Below are 26142 nucleotides of genomic sequence, written 5' to 3'. Positions count from 1 at the left end.
ATTGTGGGCTATCAGAAACAATGTGGAAACTGATTTGTCATGTGAATGATTGATACATGTTTTATGTTGATATCTTCAACAGGCTGTTGCAAGTTCAGAGCCGAGCCCTGCTGTGTCTGCACAACATGGTGGGTGCCATGGAGCTGGAGTCTCTTGGTGGACCAGAAGCCATGAATCTTCTGCTGGACAGGCTCTTGTCCATCTCCATGCATGAGCCAGGTAGCACTAGCCATGTGTTCTACTTCATGGATAAAGTTTGAGCTCATACATGTTTGGTATTGAAAGGAATTTACTTGATTATTGATAAATATGTAGTAGAGGTACATATTATGTATCCATTATGTAAAATGATATAGATGGATACACAGACACAAAAATAAAATGAGGTAACATCGAAATAAGGAAATATGAATTGCAAAATATTTGTGAAATGAAGATGCGTCAAACAATGGGATAGGAATCAAGTAAAAATAATCATACATTTGTATTTTAACTTCATCATCATAAAAGCATCTTTGCACCATAGAAATTGATAGATTTGGATTAGCAGTTTTGGCCCCCCTCCTCGATGTTTTGCTTGATTATTCCGCAACGCATAATGCTCTCGCCGCGACATTTTATGACCTTTTTCTTTCGAGTATCGCCCAACTTTTGAGACCAAATTTCTAGTTTCGGGCATACTGTATTGAAGCCACGCCCCTTTGAAAAAAATTTGTCGGCCCAAAAATTGCTCAAAAACATGATTTTGTGTAAAATCCACTGTGAATTGTGTTTTTCCAATTAATTCATATAAAAATATATTTTTTACTTTCAATGGCTGATAATGATTTATTTTAGCCTGATTATGCTTGAAAGAGTTTCTGCGACATCATTTTGACAAAAACAAACAAACAAAAACAAATAAATTGTTCACGCGCTCCGATTCGCAACATTACTGCTCTGTACGGCGCGGGCCCGTCTGAAATAATAAAAAGAAGAAGAAAAGTTTGTTCATCCGAAAACGACATCTTTCGGATTACTAACCTTCGTAAAAACAAGCCTCTTTCCATTGTTGGACTAATTTAACCTTGGACTGAGATTTAAACCTTCGGCATAGCGAACTGTAACAATAATTTGCTCCCATTTTTTCATTGACATTTTGTGAAGCAGCATGCGTTTCGGTAGTTGAACGTTTAAATGTTGTGATGCTAGTCCCCTGCTAGTGCAGACTAAGTTTGGTTACCTCCGGGGAAAGTTCCGTTACGAAATACAAAATAATGCAAGTCTTTTCAACAATAATGCACTTCTATATAGATTTTTATTTGTTTAAATGCAGTTTCTATAGTTTTGTACAAAAACCGCAAGTCTTTTCTGCAACTCTCTTTGCGGTTTTAGATACAGCATTGTGTGTGATTTGATGGACTTGCATTTGAATTTTAGAGTTGCGTTTAAGTGCAATTGAGTTTAAAAAAAAAGTTCCCTACAATTTTCTAGTTTCGTATGATTATCAAACGCAAGTCTTTTCAGCATTCCATGTGATTTGATGGTCTTGCATTTGATTTTCAGAGTTGCATTTGATTTTTAATTTTGTGTACGAAATAAAAAATAATGCAAGTCGTTTCAACAATAACGCACTTTCATAATTGTTTAGAGATGCTTTTAACCCTATTTCAACTGGGCTATTTGAGACTAAGTTTTTATGGGGGGGGGGGTCAATTTGGCCCCCCCCCCCCCCCCCTTCAGATCTCGGCCGCCAATCTGGCGATCGCTGCAAAATTTTGCCTGAAGATAGAGCTGGATGTCAACTACAAGATTATATGGTCATACAATAGAAAAATATTGGCTTTCTATTTTTAGTAAATTAATTATGCAAATTTATGCATGAAATCATTTTCACCTATAACTCCATTAGAATGACTGAAGGATCCCTAAATTTTTGTGTCAGAGTTCCTCAAGACACGTCAAACTATTTTCTTGTTAAAAAAATAGCGAAATCAAAATTAATTTCTTTTGATTTTTATTGTTTTGTTAATTTCTTATGTATTTTATTGTTCTTTTGACCTTTTGTTTTCTATAGTTTTTTTGCCAAAATTTGTTGCAGGCACTTTTTCAAGCTTATCTATGTTAGAATTGATCAATTTCAATGGTTAAAAGTTGAAATAATCTGATTCATATCAATTTAACAAAAAAACACAATTTGCATTGGATTTGCACACGATAGCATAAATTTGAGCCGTTGTTGGGTTGACATGCATATGCAAAACATTACGTAACGTCAGAACAGTGTACCTGGACGTCGCAAATTTGGTCTCAAAATATGTGGGAGACTTCAATGAAAAAAGTCATGAAATGACGCTGCAAAATCTTTGCGCGTTGCGGAATCGTGGCACGAAATGTCGAGGGGGGGGGGGTCAATTTGACCTCCCCCAGTTGGAATAGGGTTAAATGCAGTTTCTAGTTTCGTACAAAAACTGCAAGTCTTCTCTGCAACGCTCTTGCGTTTGAATACAGCATTGCGTGTGATTTGATGGACTTGCACTTGATTTTTAGAGATGCGTTTAAATACAATTGAGTTTCAGGTTTGAACAATTATTTTCTAGTTTCATATGATTATCGAATGCAAGTCTTTTCAGCAAAGCACCTGCCCTTCAATGCAAAGTTGTGTGTGATTTGATACATGTGCATTTGATATTTTTAGTTGCATTTAATTACAATGTAGTTGCATTTTAATTAATTTTCTAGAAACGGGTCCAGGTTTCTAATACCGCTGCGGAATAGTTAATGTTAGAATATTCGGATTAACAAAAACACCTATTTCATGTTCGGATAATGAATCTCTAGTAGGACTTATAGGTGTACACAATTTGTGTGTTTTGAGAATAACGAGAGGGAGAAAAGGGGGAGTGAACTGCCTTTGGGTACTACATTTAATACTCCAGTGTAAATGAGTGTGTGCCCTTTCTATTCTGGCGTACAAGACAATGGATGCATGGCGCGAACGCTACCGCGCCGTACACTAGCGAATTACCGGGTAGAAATTCTGCAAATCGGAGCGGGAAAACAATTCTTTGTCAGAGAATGGTGATAAGATTTTGAGCGAAAAATTATGTTGACTTAGACGATAAAATTAACACGTATTTCAGCTCAGTTGGCAACGAAAATCAGGTTGACTTATGCGAGTTGTCGACTTATGCGACGTCGACTTAAGCGAGGTTTACTGTATGTGTTTGTGTGTGTGTGTGTAAATATATGTTGGTATGCTGCTGATATGTGTGCCATAATTTTATGCTTTTGTCATCTTGGAAGATTGCATGCACCTTGGTTTGTGGTTATTTCTTTATCACACCATGTTTGTACAGACAAGCTCTAATTAATTCAGCTTGCATCCAGCGACACCCCCTTTGATCATTTATCATACGTTATTACATACTTAAATACATTTAGCAGTCTAGATTAGCAAAGTCTGCAAAAGTATATCATATAGAAATAAAGATGAATCATTTTCAATAGGTGAAGATGGAAAGTGGAAAAATGTAGCTATATGAAAAATAAAATGAATTGCAAAACCCTATACTGCTACGTGAAACTAAAGCTAGTTTACTGATGGAATGACAAAGATGTCACACATTTGAAATTAATTGTAATTTTGTTAGAAACCCATTTCAAAGAAGATCTCTAATTTTAATGCCAGTAAAATGTATTGACAGTACTGATGCAGATACAGGTATGTAACTTGGCTGAAGAGAACACATATGAAATTGACATTTACCTGCAATATTAGAGCAGTGACTTTGTCAATTCTCATAAAGAATGTGCAGAGAAATTATTGAATAATGTAATATAATGGCCATTTCCCTTTGAGAAATATTTGTGGATGTGAATGAATACCGACATATTTGCTGGTGTGTATCTGTTTTATTCTACAACAGCTCCAGTGGGCAATGAGTTAATAGAAGCTCTGACAAGTGCTTTGAGGGCTGTTTTTCAAAAGATGGCACAAATCCAGTGTGTACCAGAGGTAAATTGCTTACGCTCTTTTTACACTCCACTCAAAATGTAAAAATTTCTTTCTTGTTTGCTTTTCAACCTTTCATTACCTTGAGTGAATATTGCATGGTGTAGTCAGGTATGTCTATAGTTTGTCATCTCGTTTTTCATTGTATACAATATCTGATTTAGATAGTGTAAATACTGTGAGTTATATATTGTTTCTTGTGTATGTATGTTTGTTTATTTGTTGTTGTTTTATACACTAGGGTATGGAGTTGCAGGAAAATCTGATTTCTGTTTTTCTACTTTTCATTTAGGCTAATCACATACTGGGGAAACCTGTTAAAATGAAGGCGATTTTACCTTGTTGTAACTGGTACATGTACCATGTGAAATGCTATTAAAAAGAGACCAGGACCCTGTTTCACAAAGAGTTGTATTTACAAATAACTTGCCAAAGTCACACTGCGCTTACATGCGACTTGTGTATGGAGATTCATTACATTGTTCTTAAGCTTAGTGTGATTTTATTGATGGCGAACATATTTATATCTTCTTGAATTAGACATAATAGAGGCTACTATGTAATCCCGTGATATTTTTGTGCCAAAATTGATTTTTTTTTTTTGGGCTAACTCTGTCAATTTTTGGGTGCTGAATCCAAAAAAAAGTTGGTTCCATTTTTTCTGACCACGTCTTCAGCCGCCATTTTCAATTTCGAAATGGCCGCCATAGCAATCTGTATTTTGACCCATATCTCATAAAGTGAGCAATGTAAAAGCTTCAGGACAATTTTGTCAAATTGTCAAAATTGTGGATCATCCACAATATCAGAAAAGAATTGTCAAAATTGTGGATCATCCGTAATATCAGAAAAAAATATATTAGAGTGACTGACATCACAACTATGCATTTTGCACCAAATTTGAAGCTTCTTGAAATTCAAGTTGGTGGCCATAGAAAAACAAATGATACCGTGGTAAGCACCTAAGATGAATTTGACAAAATTGTCCTAGTTAAATCAAATTAATTTCCAGGTCACGCAGAATGACAGCCATCTCTCCATTCAGAATGGCTGCCATAAATTCAAAATGTAAGGACGAGATTCCAATGACATCATCAAGCCATGCTGAGGGGCAAAAAAAGGGTTTGTTTTGTGTGTGTGTGTGTGGGGGGGGGGGGGGGTCCATACCACTTTCAATATGACCGGTGTGGGCATACGTGTATGCGTTACATCCCAAGTCCCATAGTAGCTAGGTGGGTGTAGGCCTATACAGTTAACATACTGCACGCTACACAGCTATGTGCTTTATACACACATGATTTGTTTTTACCTCTCAGGCAGCACATTGTTTGGCATCTTGGAACCTCATCAATTTTATATTTAACCCCAGTTATTAAAATATTTGTACAAAAGCAAGCATTGATACGATTGAATGTGATCTTCAAAAACTTGATATTGCCTAGAGAGAATGAAGACAAACGAGGAAAAGTCTCACAATGGCAAAAAAATGCCATGTTATGGTCACCCTACCAGACATCTCATTCACAAGCCTGTTGTCCACAAACTGAAACAGCTCATCAGGGAGCTCATAATTGATGGATGTATTCTGGAATAACACAGAATGAATAAGGAATTAATAGGTGTTTTTTTTCTGATTGCCCTTGTGTGGGTCATCAATTATCAAGATATTTACTGCTGTACCACCAATGATTCTAAAACTACAAAGGAGCAATGACAGCCCAGTTTTGTGGCACTTTGGATGCATCAGAATTCCTCAGCAATTTAGAAAACCATCACACGAGGTTAATCTACAAAACTGTAACTGCAAAAGCTGATGAATGTGGTGCTTGGCAATCAGGTATCTGAAACATTCAAGGGAGATATTAATAGAAAGAGATGAAAAGGGAAGTTTTCATGTTCTGTACTAAGAATTTGTATCTGAAAGAATTAAAAAGAAATCTATCTGGGATAATATGAGACAGGCCAGACATTCAGCTCTTGCAATATTGTACACCATGTGAGATTGGATCCAAAGTCATTAAAGGACAAGTTCACCTTCATATACATGTGGTTTGAGTGAAGGCAACAATATTAGTAGAACACATCAGTGAAAGTTTGGGGAAAATCCGACAATCCGTTCAAAAGTTATGAATTTTTAAAGTATCTGTGCAATCACTGCTGGAGGAGAAGACTACTACAGTGTATGATGTCACATGCGTGCAACAATATAGGGAAAATAAAAAGAGAATTTCACAAAACTTGACTTTTTAGCTCACCTGAGCCAAAGGCTCAAATGAGCTATTGCGATCGCCCTTCGTCCGGCGTCCGTCTTTGCGTCGTCCGTCGTGCGTAAACTTTTTACATTTTCATCTTCTTCTTGAAAACCCCAAGACCGATTTTCATCAAACTTGGCAGGTAGCATCCCTAGGGGGTTAGGAACTCAATTGGTTAAAATGGGCACCATGCCCCACTCAGGGGGCCCCCAGGGGGGCCCAAACCCCCAAATTAAGGAATCTTTAAAAATCTTCTTCTCTAGAACCAGAAGTGATAGAGCTAAGTTAATACTATGAGTTAGTACATTGATGACTGTAGTTTCAAGTTTGTTCATGGCGGAATCAGGGGTGCCCCCCTTGGGACCCAGGGAGGGGGGTGGAGAGGGGTTCTAATGGGGCGTAAATTGTACATTTTCATCTTCTTCTTGAGAACCCCATGACCCATTTTCACCAAACTTGGCAGGTAGCATCCCTAGGGGGTTAGGAACTCAATCTGTTAAAATGGGCACCATGCCCCACCAGGGGGGCCCCCAGGGGGCCCAAACCCCCCAAAATTAAGGAATCTTTAAAAATATTCTTCTCTAGAACCAGAAGTGATGGAGCTAAGTTAATACTATGAGTTCGTACATTGATGACTGTAGTTTCAAGTTTGTTCATGGCAGAATCAGGGGTGCCACCCCTTGGGACCCAGGGGAGGGGGGTGAGGAGGGGTCCTAATGGGGCCTAAATTGTACATTTTTATCTTCTTCTTTAGAACCCCATGACCCATTTTCACCAAACTTGGCAGGTAGCATCCCTAAGGGGTTAAGATCTCAATTTATTAAAATGGACACCATGCCCCACCCAGGGGGCCCCCGGGGGGGGGGGGGGGGGGGGGGGGGGGAGGGGGCCCAAACCCCCAAAATGAAGGAATCTTTAAAAATCTTCTCTAGAATCAGAAGTTACAGAGCTACTAAAGATAATACTATGAGTGAGTACATTAATGACTGTAGTTTCGAGTTTGTTCATGATCTAGGGGTGCCCCTCTTGGGGGCAGGGGGGGGGGGGGGGGCTGGTTGGGAAGGTCCAAATTGGGGCCTGAATTGTACAATTTCATCTTCTTCCTGAAAACCTCATGATGGATTTTCGTCAAACTTGGCAGGTAGCATCCCTAGGGGGTCAGGATCTCAATTTATCAAAATGGGCACCATGCCCCACCCAGAGGGCCCCAGGGGGCCCCAATCCCCCCAAATTAAGGAATCTGTAAAAATTTGGGCCCTTATTGTACATTTTCATCTTCTACTTGAGAATGCCTGGTCGAATTTTGGTAGAGCTGTGAATAATTTAGATAAGTGACTGCGTGAAAGGTGAACTTGCGATGCTCAGGTGAGCGCTAGACCCGCGGGTCTCTTGTTGAATAAAGTGCACATTTCTTCGACATGTTACTGACTTATGTTAGGGGTAATATTATTTCTCCTGACTTCTGAAAGAGAGAAGTCGAGTGTCCTTTTATTATGTGAGAAAAGTGAGAATATCTTGAATTTTCTTTATACTTTCTTTATATAGTTGTACTCATATGACATCACAAGCTATAGTAGTCTTCTCATCCAGCCGTGACTGAGCAGAAACTTCAAAAATCCATAACTTTTGAACGGATTGTCTGATTTTCCTCAAACTCTCATTGATGTGTTCTACTAATATTGCTGCATTCACTCAACCCACATGTCTATGAAGGTGAACTTGTCCTTTAAGCTTAAGAGGATCGCTAACTTCTCATAACACTTCCACTGGTTCAACAGTCTGGTAGACCTGTCATTATCCAGTCATTGCTAGACGATAAATTATCGGAAGGTATAAGTTCTAAGTAATTACACAATCATTCGTCATCTTCTAATTTTATGGCCGCCTAATTCTCACTAACAAAATTTCATTTTTCATACCCATGCCTAAGAAACCCACAAAATTGAGCCAAATAATCAGCCTGAAAGTTGAAACACTGAGCAGTCAATTCCATCTGACACAGATACCACATCATGAAAAGAAAAGAAGCAAAGGGTTCACCAAAGATGCCATGGGAGCTGTCACCCGTCACGAGGAAGGAGATATCCTCATTTCATCGCATGTGTCAGATGCTTCTTCAGGAGCAACAGGAAAAATCAGAGATATTTGTATTGATGATTATTATGTATCTACACTGACATTAATAGTATTTTTCATTCTCCTGATGGATCTTTGCTTTATTTACTGCATCGCATGTTGTCTGCTCCATCACTGGAAAAGGAAATGATAAAGTACAATTGACATTTTAAGAGATTACGTTCTACAGTTTTGTTACGGAAAAACAAAGGTCTGCTTGGTCATGTCTTTTGTGGCGCCAGCTGAGGTTGAAAATTTGAGGATGTCTCAAAGAGCAGATGGACCAAGAATTATCTAAGCCTTGAATCATGCAGAATGTCCAATGATACAGTTCATGCCTTCTAGAAGTTGGCCATGGATGACTTCAACCAGGACAATCTCCCACTTTACCCTCGTAGAGTCTCGATACAACACATCCAGAGAACTAACCACAACCTAATTTGTGCTTTTACTACAGGGGAATATTATGTAGTTATTTCCAGAGGATATACATAAATTGTGCAATTAAATGCTTTGAGCATCCTACACCAACGGTATATAGCCACAGAATTCATAATCATGTTCGATGGGAAGAAATGCAACATTCACTGTTTCTGGAAGAATTTAGAACCAATTCTCCCCTATGTACAGCCCTATATACAGTAAGTGCTGTGACTTCAAAAACACATGCAAGGAATGAGTCTTGAAGACATCAACTAAATGTGGGTATCCCATGAGTTTTTGAGTACCGGTATACGGGTAATATTGTTTACTTAAACCCTGCCCCCAAATCGTCTAAATGGGGGCATTTAGTCACTCAGACATAGTTATTGAGGTACTTCTGAAAGTTATTTGTTTTGACACCAGAATCACATGATTTCCCATTTACAAATTTTACCCAAGTGCAATGCTGTTAAAGGAATGCTTCCCATGGCAACCATTTTGCATTTCAACATGGAAGTTTACAGGAAACAGTCCTGCGTATGCAATAATGATACTATTCATTGAAATGATTGACTTAGACATGAGTGCTCCAGCATGGTTGAGTTTGCAGTTTAAAGATCTTACAGCACCAAATATGGGTTGAAATCCATCTTGAATTTCAAGAGGGGCAGCCAATGCGAATAGTCTGTTACTACAGAATGTATATAATCATGTGTGTGTGTTTTTAAAAGAATGTACACTGTACGCCACCATAAACATTGATATGCCTAACAGTTGTTTGTAACCAGAGATATTAGCTGAAAAACAGCCATTTTGAATGTTAAGATGGCAGCCTAAAAATGATTTGCAATTTGAGGGAGGGGAAAAGTTCATCTGAATGTTCAACATCATGAGCCCGGTTTATGCCCGAAATGTGAACTTTCTGTATTGTTTACAACATGCTATATAGGTCCAAATATACATTCTGGTATGGCGGCCATTTTGAATTTCAAGATGGCCACCTATGATATCAAAGTGGACCATCATTTCAGAAAAAGATGTTTCAGAAAGTCTGATAGCATACGCATGCTCTTTGCCCCAAATAAAACCTTACACAATGCATGCAATATGAGATATAAGCCCAATTACATTTGCTGTGGTGGCCATTTTGAATTTCAAGATGGCTACCAACCAAAATGATCCATCATTTTAAAAAAAAAAATGTATATATTAGCATGTCTGACATCACAGGCATGCTTTTTGCCCCAAATTCATACTTTCAATAATGCTTACAACCTGAGATATGGGTAAAAATACATTTAGCTATGGTGGCCATTTTGAATTTCAAGATGGCAGCCTACAGATTGTATTAAAACAATCTACAATATCAGAAAATGGTGTATCAGAATGTCTGACATCATAAACATGCTTCTTGCATCAAATTTGAACTTTCTATGATGCTCACATTATGAGAATTGGGTCAAAATACAGTTTGCTATGGTGGCCATTTTGAAATTCAAAATTGCGGCTGAAGACGTCGGAAAAAATGGAACCAAAGTTTTTTTGGATTCAGCACCCCGAAATTGACCAAGTTAGCCAAAAAAACCAATTTTGGCACAAAAATCTCATGGGATCCAATATTTCGACATAGCAGACTTTCCTAATACCTCTTATAAGCAAATTATATGCAAATGAAATGAATACTAGTCTTTTGGTCAGACATTTGGGTATTACTGTGACCCCCGGGTATTACTGTGACCCCAGGGTTGCAGAGATGAGCTTGAGTGAAAACAAATGCACTGGAGTGGATAATTTTTTGCAACAATTTTTATGCCTCCGCCACGAAGTGGTGCCGGAGGCATTATGTTTTCGGGTTGTCCGTCTGTCCGTACGTCCGTACGTCCGCTTTCGTTTATGCGATAACTTGAGTAATATTCACTGGAATTTTGCCAAACTTGGTCCAAGTATGAAGTATGATGGAGAAATTATTTGATTAGATTTTGGGTGAAATCGGCTGAAAAAGGTCAAAGGTCAAGGTCAAATCATGAAATTGTATCCGTTTACGTGATAACTCGACTGGATAGAGCAAATTTCACCAAACTTTGTTGGAGGATGATGTATGATGGGACAATTACTTGATTAGTTTTTCAGTGAAATCAGACAGAGGTCAAAGGTCAAAGATCAAGGTCAAATCCTAATTTTATCTGTTTACGTGATAACTCAAAACTGGATGAAGCAGCTTTCACCAAACTTGGTCCAAGGATGATGTATGATGGGACAATTAGTTGAGTAGATTTTAGTGACATTGGCAAGAGGTCAAAGGTCAAAAGGTCAAGGTCAAATGCTACAAATGTTGCAATTTCCCCCATATCTATGCAATGCCCAAAGGTATTTTCTTGAAACTTGGTGTGGACATGTACTACTGCGTAAAGATTCTCCAGAGAGAGTTTCATGTCATAAGGTCAAAGTCAAAAGGTCAAAGGGTAGGTGAAAATGTTGCAATATCACTTTTCTTGCAAATGGTTCAATGTATCTTCTTGGAACTTGGTACATACGCATGTACTGACTGGCAGGGATTATCTAGGGAATTTAGGGGTCATGGGTCAATAGTCATGGGTCGAAGGTCAAGGTCATCTCAAAATTTTACAATTTCCCTCGTATACTAGTATATGCAATGCTTGCATTATTAGTTTCAAAACTTAATACATGCACTACCTAATGGAGATTCTCTGGGAAATTTCCAGCCGGAAGGTCAAAGGTCAAAGGTTAAGGGTCAAAAGCCAGGTTTCGATGCCCTGCCTCCCCCCCCCCCCAAAAAAAAAAAAAAAAATGAATTTTGTACCGTCATTACACTCTTTCTTCATACCTTGGAAATTACTCAATTCATAAACTTATAAAAAGGTCTGTCAGAATTCAAGTAAAAATTCTCAATTCCCCAAATATGTGTACCTGCACTCTTAGAAAATTAAGGCAAACCCAGTTCAAGACATTTCTGACAAACCTGTCATTTCAATATTTGTTATGTGAAACTGTCATGGATCACACATTGTGAAGACATTTTACTATACGCCTATTGGGAGAATCATGCATTATGGCGGAGGCATCAGTTGCCATAGCGACATTTCTAGTTTTTCATCAGTTTTCTAAGGCTCCAGAGCCTAATAGAGTAATAGTGCACTTGTAATTGCATCAGATTCAATTTGCAAAAACAAAAAATCACACAAAAACTTTTCAGAAACTGGTCTATCTTGGTCAAATCTACATACATGTCTATACTTAATGTAATGCTCTATCTTATGGATCCACTTTTTTTTCTTTTTTTTTATAGGGACAAGTATCACATTTTAATTTTTGTCTTGCTTCCTCTCCGGCAATCACTTTTTTTCAGTTGATTCCATTACGATTTGTAAGGAGTGCCATACATGTACTTTACCTAATTTTATTCTGATGCTGCCCCAGTGTTCCATCTTTTACAGGTAAAATGTCGCATATTGGTGCACTTTCTTGCATGCACTTGACAATCACATTTTATACTTACTTCTTCCAGATTATATATAGTGTACATCATAGTTTACTCTTCCACAGTTTTTGATGCTCTCCCTGATATTCCTTATACAGTGGAACCCCGTTATAATGAGGTCCGTGGGACCGGCGATATTACCTCGTTATAACCGGTACCTCGTTATATCCGTACGCATCATAAAACAAAGAAAAACATAAGCACGATATCATATCCTAATAAACGAAACCTAAGGACATCCTTTGCGTTGTTATTACACAATTATGGATCATTATTATTGAGAGAATAAAAGGAACTTATTTGTGAATTAGACGAAAAGTAGGTGCTGAAATGAGTTAGGTTGTGAAGTTTGTTTGTTTTTTTCTAAACACCAGCGCAGATAGAGTAACATACAAGCCTTGTTTACCGTAACTTGCGAGGTATTTTACGCTGTTAGTGCCCAGCGGGAATGCGATGATTTAATGAATCATTTTGGCAGTAATCTTGTACAATATATGATTGTTGCGCCCGAAGGGATTAAGAATGCGTTCTTTATTTTCTTCCAAAAAATCTCTTTGCGTTTTGTACATCTGTTCTTGAAAAATATGCGACAGGATTGAATGTGGAAGGTTGTGATCCTTTTGACCCAAATCTGTACCTGGTAGACCATTCCGAAAGAAAGAAAAATCTTCATTGTGAAATGCAGTGTTAAGTTGTAATAATGAACAAACCCAGATCTATTCTAATTAATAAATGCGTTGGTTTCTTTTTCTGATTTAGGTTAACATGCGTCATTCAACTTTTTTTTACGCTACTGTCACCTGGCGAGATCGCGATGATTTCAGGGTAACATACATGCGTTGTTTACCGTTAACTTGCGAGGTATTTTACGCTGTTTGTGCCCAGCGGGAATGCGATAATTTCATGAATCATTTCGGCTGTAATTTCATACCATGTATGATCGTTGCGCCCGAAGGGATTAAAATGCATTCTTCATTTTCTTCCAAAAAATCTCATCGCGTTTTGTACATCCGTTCTTGAAAAATATGCGACAGGATTGAATGTGGAAGGTTGTGATCCTTTTGACCCAAATCTGTACCTGGTAGACCATTCTGAAAGAAAGGAAAAATCTTCATTGTGAAATGCAGTGTTAAAATTGTAATAATGAACTAACCCAGATCTATTCAAACTAATAAATGCGTTGGTTTCTTTTTCTGATTTAGGTTAACATGCGTCATTCAACTTTGTTTACGCTACTGTCACCTGGCGAGATCGCGATGATTTCAGGGTAACAATAACATACATGCCTTGTTTACCGTTTATAACTTGCGAGGTATTTTACGCTGTTAGTGCCCAGCGGGAATGCGATAATTTCATGAATCATTTCGGCTGTAATTTCATACCATGTATGATCGTTGCGCCCGAAGGGATTAAAAATGTGTTCTTTATTTTCTTCCGAAAATCTCTTCGCGATTTTTACATCGACTCCGTTCTTGAACTGTTAAATGCGTTTGTTTTTATTTCCGAACACCGATTAAGTAGGTTAATATGCGTTATTCAACTATCTTTCACGCTACGGTCACCCGGCGAGATCGCGATGATTTCACCAGTTATTTCGGCTTCAATCATACACACTCATATTTAAATTATCATATATGTCAAATGATAATGAACAAATCCAGATCTATTCAAACTAATAAATGCGTTTGTTTCTTTTTCTAAACACCGATTAAGTAGGTTAACATGCGCTATTCAACTATTTTTATGCTACTGTCACCCGGAGGGATTACGATGATTTCATTAAGTATTTTGGCTTTAATCATACACACTCATATTCAGTTATCATGATAATGAACAAATCCAGATCTATTCAAACTTAATAAATGCGTTTGTTTCTTTTTTCTGAACACCGATCAAGTAGGTTAAAATGCGTTATTAAAACAATTTTTACACTACTGTCACTCGGCGGGATCGCGATGATTTCATTAATTGGGCTTCAATCATCCACACTCACATTTGCTAACCAGCAAAAGAACTGGAATTCGGAACTAAAAATGGAGAGGATATTATTATGAGTTGCACACGCATTCCAGTTGTCCATTTTTGGCCGCAAGTGTCACTACATGAAAAGTTTTTGAATGCGTTATCCTATTTTTCCTCGTTGCGCTGTGGTCTGACCTATACCGGTAATATCACGCTCGTGTATCTCGCGAAAAAGAAAATTGAATGATTATGTTTTACAATTCAGTAGGAACATCGGAAGGCATTCCTGTGTCTTATATTGCGTGGTTTGGAAGTAAAATGAAAGGAACGGTTCTCAGCAAAACGGGAAAAAGACGTGAATAACGTGAATTCGGTTTTCAATGTTTCGTTTGTTGCGTGTTTGAAAGCGACAATTTAGTCAAGAAATGGAACCTCGTTATATCCGATCAAATTGTTATGTTTTTCTTTATCATGATGCACCAAAATTGTCCTCGTTATAACCGGGATCTCGTTATAACCGAACTCGTTATAACCGATTCATTCTGCCATAGGTTTGCATGCAAGGGAAAATGGGACCGACGCGATCACCTTGTTATAAGCGGTTCCTCGTTATAACCGAACTCATTATAACGGGGTTTCACTGTATATGGTCAAATTTCACAATTTAAGCCCCAGTCACACAGTCGCTCAAACAATCCTCTGCGTCCGGCGTTGCATCCAAAAAATCCATTAAAAAATTACACTTTTTACAATGCAACGCCGGACGCAAAGCATTGTTTGAGCAACTGTGTGACTGGGGCATTAGCGGCTATCCTGTAGCCACTCTGCATGCAGGTGACGTATCTTCAGATAGTACTTTTGAATTTTGTATACAGATGCATTATACTCTATACAAGATATTGTTTTGTGAAGCTGTGTCTAGTTTCACAATATTCACCTTCATGTTTGAAGAAGGGGAGGGGATCTTTGTCCCTCGCTCAAACGTGCAGATGAAGCAAAAGCTGCTGCTAGTGCAGGGGGATGGCAATGGACATTTGTAGTTGTTTTCTCATTTGCATGTACCAAAATGTTTTGTTATGATAATCCGGTTTATGAATGGTTATATATTATAATTTGAATCAGCAGGCAAGTCCATGCAAAGCAACAATTAAAACTGGTTAATAGTCACTTAGCCAGCAGATTTCAGCAAAGGAACTTGTGTGCTGTCCCATGTGGTTCTTTGAATGTGCTTATGCCCCAGTCACATAGACATCCCGGATCACCCCGCACCACCCCGGATCTGATCTGGGGAGAGATCCGTGTTGACGCCGGGAGGCCAACACGGCAACTTTTGGAGGTCAAAAAGATCCGGCGTCTTCCGGGGATTGCCGTGTTGGCAGAGCAATCTGGGGTGGTCCGTGTGGCTGCCGTGTAGCTGCCGTGCTGATCCGTGTAGCTGCCGTGTTTATCCGTGTAGATGCCGTGTTTGTCCGTGTAGATGCCGCACTCTTCCAGCCTTATCCATGTAGATGCCGTGTTGATACCCTGTGTACAGTCATACCAAAATCCCGCATCTCCTCGGACGTCCCTGGATCTCCCCGGATCACCGTGTAGATCCTTGAGCATCCGTGTTTATATGTGACTGGGGCATTAATTAAACGAGCGTGAGTCATACACACATAATTCATTCATGTATCATACAGCATTAGCCTACACAGCATACGTTTCATTCAAGAGAAGTCAACCTGCTGTGAATGGCTATTTATTCACCTCTTGCAACTACTACTGCATAATTGTGATCAAGAGCAGACAGGATGCTTCCAATCAGCGTGTAGTTCACTGCAGTTCTTCTGTAGTACTGGTACCAAGTAGTTTGTCAATTTCCCCAAGAAGGATTGCCTAGTATGAGAATTTATCTTGCTGTCAGGTCAGAGACTATGTCCTATCTTTGTATGAAAAGCTTAAGTTTCACCTTATTACCACCAATATCTTTCTATACTCACTTCATTTCAAGTACTGCAATACACAGAAGTTTGTGTGAGACACTGAAAACAGAGCAGAAACCATTTGAAATGGAGTATCTAGTAAAAGCTAATCTTGTTATACTGGGGTGACTGTGAAGGTGAAATGTATCTTGTGCCTCACTTGTACACATTTCTTTTTTGTAGGCACTCAAAGAGGTTCATCTGTCCAAGCTGTGCTCCTTTGCTGGAGGGAACGCCTCACCCCACATCAGGGTAAATCTTGTTGGGATCCTTGGAGGTATTGGCAGCATCCTGGCCAAACGCAAAGACACGGAGTCACTTCTCACTGTTAGTCATGGCACTTCTCTCACCTCTTTTGTACTCATTTGAAATTACAGTCAAACCTGTCTATTGGACACCCAAGGGAGATGAAAAGAGTGGGTATTATAGACAGGTGGCCGCTATAGACAGGTTATCCGACTTTTGTGTGCATTGCCTACATGTGCATGTGCGTATCATCGTTGTATACATGTACATCTCTAAGTACTTACAGTGTACATGTACATGTTTGTGTATTTATGCACTCGTGTGTTTCATGCATTGAACAATGCCGGTGCTGATCTAGTTTTTGCAGTAGCAATTGCAGTAGCAATTGTACAATCGTGAAGAAAGCTTTACATTAGTGCATTATCATGATTGAGTGAGTAAAGAATGCAGTGGTGGCGATCAGTGACCATTACCCATGAATGACTGGCATGGCTACAAGGCAGAAAAACACGCTAGATTATTTGCTGGGCTGTGGCTCCATGTGGGTCTGTGGCTGCTGCAGACAGGTTAAAATCTACAACGGAAAATAAAATTTGTGGCCGCTGGCTGTGTTAGACAGTTGGCCGCCGCACACAGGGCCTTTAACAGGGCTTTTCTCTCGGGGGGCATTTTTCAGTGGTTGAATATGGCAGATGGCCACTGATAGACAGGTGTCTGCTATTAACTCTTTATGTGCCATGGTGGAAACCCCCATGTTCCACATTATTCTGAGGCACCAACGTAGTCATGCGTTGAGAAAACATGATGTTCTTCAAATCTTGACAACTTTTGTAGATTTCTGTTAAATTGTAGACGAAGTGAGCAAAGTTGGAGAGAAAATGCCAAGCTTTGCATTTATGTAAATTCTATGACAAATCTATAACTGCTTTTCTTTCGAATACCCAGTAGCTATATTACTGTAGATATATGACTTTTGCACACAAAGCAGTGACAGAAACTTAGAATTTGCACACAAATCCAGTATAAAACACTGCTTGTTAGTCAATCACCACATAACATGCAAGAAAGAAATCACGAGAAACGCTTTCATCGTACTGTGGCATTTGGCGATTTATCGATCGGTTTGGGCGGGTTTGTGCATTTGAGTGGAATATGTGAAGTTGGCACGCCGTCGGCTGAGTCGGATGTGCGAACGTGGCACATAAAGGCCCGAATTCACGAAGGCGGTACAAATGAAACCATGGTTTAAACCATGGAGCGCCAAGTGTCGCATGGAATATTTCGTTACGAAATCAGTCATTTCGTCGATGAAATGATTACTTTTGTAGCGAAACGACAACATTTTGTAACTAAATTAACATTTCGTCCATGAAGTTTACGAAACGGTCATTTTGTCGATGAAATGACCAATTTCGTAACGAAATATTCCGTGGGACACTTGGTGCTCCATGGTTTTTGTCCATGGTTTAAACCATGGTTTCATTTGTACCACCTTCGTGAATTCGGGCCATTGAGTTAAGGCGGGTTTGACTGTAACTATGAAAAAACAGGATGTTTGAAACTTACATTAGGGGGAAATTTGATTCTGATGAATGTTAAAATTGTGCTATGTCTTTTGCCTTGCTATACAATTACAATTTCCTCTTGCTTGGAAATTATAGTGTGCTGAAGCCATGTGTGGTAATACTTTTCTTGAATGTCTGCTTGATTTCAACTCTCAATAGGCTGTAGGCCACCAACTTTTAGAGGTTGCCACCAAAGATGCATCTCTCTGGGTGGCTGCAGAGTCTCTTGATGCCATTTTTGACACTTTTGCTGATGGTCTTACTGCAGACCACGTCGCCGTAGAAATTGGACTTACAGCGCGCCTGAAAGCCCTGGTCCCTCAGCTTAAGTCTAAGGTAAGTCTAACTGGGAATGAAGTAATCAGAAGGATATACACCACAGCAGCTATTCAACTATTCGTGTAAAGCACATTGATTAAAACAACTATTTTACCCCAAAAAAAAAGAAAAAAAAAGATAGGAGATCATACAACGTAATACCAAATAAAGGGAAGGTGAACAATTCTGAAGGATGAACATTTTGAAAATATCTGATTTTTTTACAAAGGAACATGACAAAAAAAAAAATCTTGCAGATATGTTAACCTTTGCATAAATTGATGTCACACAAGTTGACAAAATCAAAATATTCTGACATCTAAAACTCTTTTTGGACATAGGCATTTACATATCGTCGGGTGCCCGTGCATTGGCCGCTAACGCAATACAATTTGTATTGCGTTAGCGGCCAATGCACGGGCACCCGACGATATCAACATGATTTCTTGGTCCCAAAGAAATAAGTCCTGTCTTGATTGCCTTTAACCCTAATCCCACCAGGTTTTTTTGAGGGACTTGAAACCACCGGGGTGGGGGGCTTTTTGGCCCCCCTGGCCCCCCCCCCCCCCCCTTATGGCTTGCACGATCCTCACAAAAATTTACCCTAAGGTAGAGGACAATGTAACCTACAGGACTGTATAGTTAGATTTTTCAAATGTTAATTTATGTATTTCATATAAATTTCTGCTAATTTATGTAAAAGTGATTTTTTTTGGCCTATAAATAAAAAAATAAAGCTCCAAGACTTCTAATTTTTTAAACATATTCTTTTCAATATCCTCAACAATAATGTTGAAGCAAAAATTGCACTTCATAATTATTTCTTATGTATTTTATTGTTTATTGAATTTCTTATGTATTTCTTCGTCTTTTTAGTTTTTGTTTTTGTTTTTTTTTCGTCAAAATTTGTCGCAGAAACTTTTTAAAGCATAATCAGGCTGAAATAAATCATTATCAGCCATTGCAAGGAAAAATATCTATTTTTATATGTATTAATTGCAAAAACAATTTACATTGGATTTGTACACAAAATCATGTTTTTGAGCAATTTTGGGGTTGACAAATTTTTTTTCAAAGGGGCATGGCTTCTAAACGGTATGCCCGAGAGTGCCAAATTTGGTCTCAAAAGTTGCGCGATACTTGAAAGAAGAAAGTCATCAAATGTCGCGGCGAGAGCATCATGCGTTGTGGAGTTATCACACGAAACGTCGAGGGGGGGGGGGGCGGAAATGTGCAAAAGTGCAAGTAGAAGTCTAAAAAGATATCATGTGTATACTTACTAGTAATTCTAAGCAAGATGGATTCAATAAGTAAAAATTTGCAAAAATTATTCCCAACTTGTCCTTGATTCTGTGAAGAGACGTACAGAATCCACATTTTGAACCGCGGCACTGTGTAGCAACAGCGCATTAGCGCAGGGCTGATTTGTTCCTTGCATGACGTCATAATTTCGGGCCCCAAAATTTCGCTGTCAAATCGGGTTCTAGCGATCAGAAAAGGGTCTTAAAACACCATCTCTCCATCGTTCTAGAGATGTTTTCATGTTCTGAAACTTAATTATTCATATTCACAGAGACTTAAGATTTCAAGATATGTATAATTCACTGTATTTATGAATATCAAGCTATTTTTTATGTGATGACTACTTTAAGCATAACTGCTAAGGATGGGAGCTGCGTTTAGCGTAACTTGTGTGGATGAGAGCTGTGACTAAAAGTCTGAAGTTACCTTTTTCATTTTATGACAAATTGTTGATATAACTCACATGCATTATGGTCAAAGTTTACATCACTCTCATTCTTTATTTCATTCAAGGAAACCATGCCCAACATCCTATTTTTCTCTCGCTATTGCTGTACAGTGCAATCCGCGAAATGCATACTTTACCCAGATTACTTTTACTGCCAGAGCGCCATGTGCTTCGAGCTTGTTGCGATGCATCAGGTTGAATACATGCTTTGCGCGAATGTTTTACCCGAGGAGGAGATTGACGGATGCCATTTACGAAAACAAAAAACTATTATCCATTAACTGTTGATCGCAGAATCAACTGAAATAGTGTTTAGATTAGATACACATGAGTTAGTTAAATGTTTTGTTTTGTTTTTAGCATACGACCTCATTGTATTCAATTTCTCTCATAATCAAAAGATATGTAAATGGGTACCTAACAAAGTAGCTATTGTTTGCAAAAGTAGCAAATTTGTAGCAAATTTTAGATTTCGTCAGAGTTCGGTAATAGTTGCAGTCAAACTTAACAGTTTTTTTTTGTTGCAACCAGTTTTTACTTATCACAAAGAAATTTTGAACATAATCAAAATTCTCCGCTCTAGGTCAGGTACTCCCTTTATGTATCTTTGCAGAAAAGGTCACTTAACATGTGGGATACATAAATACATTAATTTTTTTCTTCTTGTTTCAGTAAAAAAAAAAAACAACAAGAACATCTATTGTAGCGTTTGTGATAAAGTGTAGGCCCATTCTTTATCAAAGGCTATACATTGTAGCTTCTAGATATTCCTATGCTGTTCCATCTCAGCCCTAAGAAAGAGACTTCATGTGCTCCTTGATTGCATTCTGTTGGCACTGACAGATGTTAGTTGCTGCCTGCACGCAATGATAGTTCAAACAGTTATATGGAGAATTGACCTTTCCCACTTTTAAAACAGTGTGCGATTTTGCCCATTGTTTAGTTCGGTAAAAGAAAAAAAAAAAGATGTTGTTATATCCCCACAATTTTGTCTTTGTTTTTGTTGTTTTTAGGCCTAAAAATTATCTAACTATTAATGGAACGTTGTATTCCCATAGGTTACCATGCAAAGTTAGTCGGTACTGGATGATTTATCTCGTTAATAGTGTATTCTTGTTTTTACCGATCTGGTTATTATTCTCTCATTATATATCTCTCATTATTACGGAATTCCCCTGTATATTGAGTGATGAGGGAATGTTGCTTTCCCAGCTAGAAGTGTAGTTCATGTGCACAGTAAATTGACTGCTCATGGGTGAGCAGGATCTTGTAATAATTGTCAGAGAAATATGACATAAGATATGGATTCATATGGAAGATCCTACATGCCCATGCTATGAATGATCATAGAGAAAGAAATCCATCAGTAGGCATGTTAGAACAAAATTAAGAAGCCTGCTGTGTTTGCTGCTACCAGCCTTTCACGGTTATGCAGTGAGTACTGTATAAAATTTTGACATCACTACAGGTGCATTCCAATGTCTTTTGTTAATTATATAGTCATAATTTATATTACTTTAGCAATGATTGACAGATGACGATGTTACTCTCAGAATCTTTGTTTGGAAGGGTTTTTCTGTTGGCCTGTCCAAGTAATCTGAGGAAAAATAGTAGAATAATTATTACAAAATATGTGGCATGTATTTACACAGAAGACATTCATTTATCCACATCAGTGATGATGGGTATTATGAGTCAACACAAGTCTATGTGCATTTGCATGACATATGTCCTTTAATTTGAACATGGGGTTTAATTTTGTTTTCCTAATGCTGCCTTATTTTTACACAGCTACGTCAAAACAGAGGTACGCTAGGGGAGCACCTGCCAATTATCATGAATGCGAGGACAAACCTTGGGCGATTCATCAAGTACAAAGATAATCAGGAGCGCTCTCTGGGAGCCTCCCCTCCAACCTGAACTCCAGAACGTCAATGCACAGAGTGGTAACAACAAATATTTATTGTAAATATGAATCAATTTTAAGACTTTTTACTCTTTGTAATTGCCAAAGCCATGCACACATCTTTGAAAAAAAAGGAAATAATTTTCTCACACTGAGCGAAAGAGGTACAGTAGTGTATCATGTTCATACAAAGTCAGTCCATTAAGTCTTGGAAGTAGCATATTGGTGGACCAAGTTTAAAATGCCATACATGTAACATATGTGGTCTGGATTTTCATCAAATGATTGCCATGTGACTGGGCATTATTTCTACTTTCTGAGTAGAAGTTCTAGGAGCCAGTCCACAGCTGGCCATACAAGGTGTAGATGCTAACAGATGCACCAAATTAGGTTTTGAATGGAATCAGCAATGTTCAAATTTGATATTATTTAGTACTAAGTACCCTGCGCTGTCATCAATTCACACTATTTCTTTTCAACCCAGCATTGGTAACCTCTTGAATTGGAAGTGTATATCATCTTCTATGCATAATGATCCCCCCATACACACCCAGTTGAATATCAAGGGCCATGGGATTGTTTAATAATAATAATATAAAATATTTATTTAGCGCTTAATACAACATGTTTCTAAGCGCTTTACAATGCTAAACAACCAAACATACAAATCAGCTTAGAATAACAAATAATTTACTACAAATGCATACAGGGCCTACATAATCATTAATTCTGCTCCAAAAATAAATGAGTCTTAAGTTTCTTTTTGAAGATGTCAATGGAGGTGGAGGTTTGTCATGTTTTTAGAGATGTCAGTTTTTGTCAAGCCCACCGGAGGTGAGGGGAGACTAAGGATCGTCTGCGGCGTCTGTCCGTCAATCGTTCGTCTGTAACGCTATAAAAACTTGAATAACTCTGTACTCTGGGCTTCAATTTGAATCAAACTTGAAGGGAAGAATGGTCATACAAAGTTTTACCCTTTACCAAGTATGAAGGTCACCTCAAGGTTAAAGGTCACAGGCAGGGGTCAATTAACTTTTAGGGCCCATTACGTTTTTAGGGCGCGTTTCGATTATGGTCCATAACTTTTTATCCATAAGTGTATTTGTGACCAAACATGGATGGTAGATGTACCTTGGGGAGTTGATGGTCACCACAAGGTCAAAGGTCACAGGCAGGGGTCAATGAACTTTTAGGGCCCAATGCTAAGTTTTTAGGGCGCGTTTCGATTATGGGTCATAACTTTTGATCCATAAGTCCGTTTGTGACTAAACTTGGGTGGTAGATGTCCCTTGGGGAGTTGATGGTCACCACACGGTCAAAGGTCACAGGCAGGGGTCAATGAACTTTTAGGGCCCAATGTTATGTTTTTAGGGCACGTTTCGATTATGGGTCATAAGTTTTTCAATCCGTCTCTTTGTGTCTAAACTTGGGTGGTAGATGTCCCTTGGGGAGTTGATGGTCACCACAAGGTCAAAGGTCACAGGCATCGGTCAATGAACTTTTACGGCCCAATGTTAAGTTTTTCGGGTGCGTTTCGATTATGGACCATAACTTTTGATCCGTAAGTCTATTTGTGACCAAACTTGGATGGTAGATGTACCTTTGGGAGTTGGTGGTCACCACAAGGTCAAAGGTCACAGACAGGGGTCAATGAACTTTTAGGGCCCAATGTTAAGTTTTTAGGGCGCGTTTTGATTATGGGTCATAACTTTTGATCCATAAGTCTATTTGTGACTAAACTTGGGTGGTAGATGTACTTTGGGGAGTTGATGGTCACCACAAGGTCAAAGGTCACAGGCAGGGGTCAATGAACTTTTATGGCCCAATGGTAAGTTTTTAGGGCGTGTTTCGATTATGGACCATAAATTTTGATCCGTAAGTCTATTTGTGACCAAACTTGGATGGTAGATGTACCGTTGGGAGTTGGTGGTCACCACAAGGTCAAAGGTCACAGACAGGGGTCAATGAACTTTTACGGCCCAATGTTAAGTTTTTAGGGCGTGTTTCGATTATGGACCATAACTTTTGATCCGTAAGTCTATTTGTGACCAAACTTGGATGGTAGATGTACCTTTGGGAGTTGGTGGTCACCACAAAGTCAAAGGTCACAGACAGGGGTCAATGAACTTTTAGGGCCCAATGTCAAGTTTTTAGGGCACGTTTTGATTATGAGTCATAACTTTTGATCCGCAAGTCTGTTTGTGACCAAACTTGGATGGTAGATGTACCTTGGGGAATTGATGGTCACCACAAGGTCAAAGGTCACAGACAGGGGCCAATGAAATTTTAGGGCCCAATGTACTGTGCATTTAATCATGACTCCTAACTTTTGATCCATAGGTCCATTTGTGAACAAAATAAAAAAAGGTGTGGTACGTTTGTGGGCGAGACACATTACGGCACTTGCCTTGTTATGTGATACGCTCATATTTTGTTCTGATCATTCAGTCGTTGTTGGAATAATTCACCCTTTGTATCTTTTGACACTTGGAACAAATGCCTTGCTCGAAATGGTTGCCTTGTGGGAGTCATATCTTATCCATGCTGTGAACCCAGAAATTTTCATGTTCATGAAGCTTTCACAGATTTTGCAATGAGCCAATATTTGCGCAACTAAAATGCAAGTGAGTGAATGTGCTTGTCTACTCAGTACGTTCAGTGCAGTAGCGATTCACCAAACTTTCATGACTTTCTCATGAATGTTTTTGGATTTACAGTACCTCACTGACATTGTATACGTGTTAGGTATGTCCATGCACCCCGTTTACCGTTGACTGGTGATACTGTAAGTATCTCTATTTATTTAATGACATAAATCTACTATAGTAGACGTGTTATCAGTTCAGTTTGTAATCTTTGAAAAAGAAACTGTCATTGCCAAGAGTAGATAACAAATGTGATTGTACACTAAAATTTGCATGAGTTGAGGTCCTTGGGATTGGAGAAAGTACTTCAACTTGAGCGATATTAGCCTCTCACGATAGTCTTATATATTTGACTTGGATTTTTGTCTTTTTTTCTGTAACTTATTCAGTCCATGGTTATATGTTCATATGTGTTGTACTACTTTTGTTTCTAGGCATGTTCTTATTGCGTTTTGTCATTATTTAAGCGTGAATATTGTCTTTAAACTGTGTGCACTTCCCTTGAATTTCATTGATGAGTCATTAAATGGAAGTGCATTTTGAAAATGTGCTAAAACAAAACTTAGGTCGTTGGCCAAGCCTCTTTTTTGTTCAGGTTTGTTGACATGCTCAAGTGATATTGTTCCCATACATTGAAAGATAGAAGAGATAAACATCAATGACAAAATGACTTGTTTCCACATTCATGTCTTACATGTTAACAAAATGCGTATACAGTAGACCTCGCTTAAGTCGACATCGCATAAGTCGACAACTCGCTTAAGTTAACACGATAAAAAAGTCCCGATTTTTGCCTTTGTTATTCCTTGAAAATTTCGTCTTAGTCGACATTTATAAGTCGACAACTCATGTAAGTCGACCTGATTTTTGAGTGCCAACTGGGCTAAAATACGTGTTAATTCCCTCGTCTAGGTCGACATAATTTTTTCGCTCAAAATATTATCGCCATTCTCTGAAAAAAAAATTGTTTTCCCGCTCCGATTCGCAGCATTTCTACTCGGTAATTCGCTAGTGTACGGCGCGGTAGCGTTCGCGCCATGCGTCCATTGTCTTGTACGCCAGAATAGAAAGGGCATACACTCATTTACTAGTACGTTGGAGAATTACATGTACCAAAAGTAGTTCACTCTCCCCCTTTTCTCCTTCTCGTTATTCTCAAAACGCCCAAATTTTGTAAACCTATAGGTCCTCGTAGAGAATCATTATCAGAACATAAAATAGGTGTTTCCGTTTATCCGAATATTCTTATGTTGATTATTCCGAAGCGGTATTAGAAATCTGGGCCCATTTTTAGAAAATTGATTAAAATGCAACTACATGTAATTAAATGCAACTAAAAATCAAATGCAGGTGTATCAAATCACGTGCAACATTGCACATAAATGCAAGTGCGTTGCTGAAACGCTTGCGTTTGATAATCATAAATATGAAACTAGAAAATAGTTGTCTGAACCTGAAACTCAATTGCGTTTAAACGCAACTCTAAAAATCAAATGAAGTCCA

The 26142-nt window shown here is 38.5% G+C and overlaps 1 protein-coding gene across 1 annotated transcript in view; it reads left to right on the top strand.

The window, feature by feature from the left end:
* The window catches only part of LOC139744816 (HEAT repeat-containing protein 3-like), a 96926-nt gene extending 72879 nt beyond the window's left edge, over window positions 1–24047 (top strand). Inside the window, exons 13-17 of the mRNA XM_071655230.1 lie at window positions 83–219; window positions 3909–3997; window positions 16393–16536; window positions 18180–18356; window positions 21880–24047. Of these exons, the coding sequence (XP_071511331.1) occupies window positions 83–219; window positions 3909–3997; window positions 16393–16536; window positions 18180–18356; window positions 21880–22008 (676 nt within the window). The 3' untranslated portion in view covers window positions 22009–24047. The remainder of the gene's footprint in view (window positions 1–82; window positions 220–3908; window positions 3998–16392; window positions 16537–18179; window positions 18357–21879) is intronic.
* Window positions 24048–26142: the final 2095 nt, after the last annotated feature.

This window comes from Diadema antillarum, unplaced genomic scaffold, assembly GCF_040938485.1.
Source record: "Diadema antillarum isolate AM-2024a unplaced genomic scaffold, OU_Dant_1.0 seq00001213_RagTag, whole genome shotgun sequence".
NCBI lineage: Eukaryota > Metazoa > Echinodermata > Echinoidea > Diadematoida > Diadematidae > Diadema > Diadema antillarum.
Note: the sequence above shows the minus strand (reverse complement) of the source record. Positions and strands in the feature narration are given on the sequence as shown.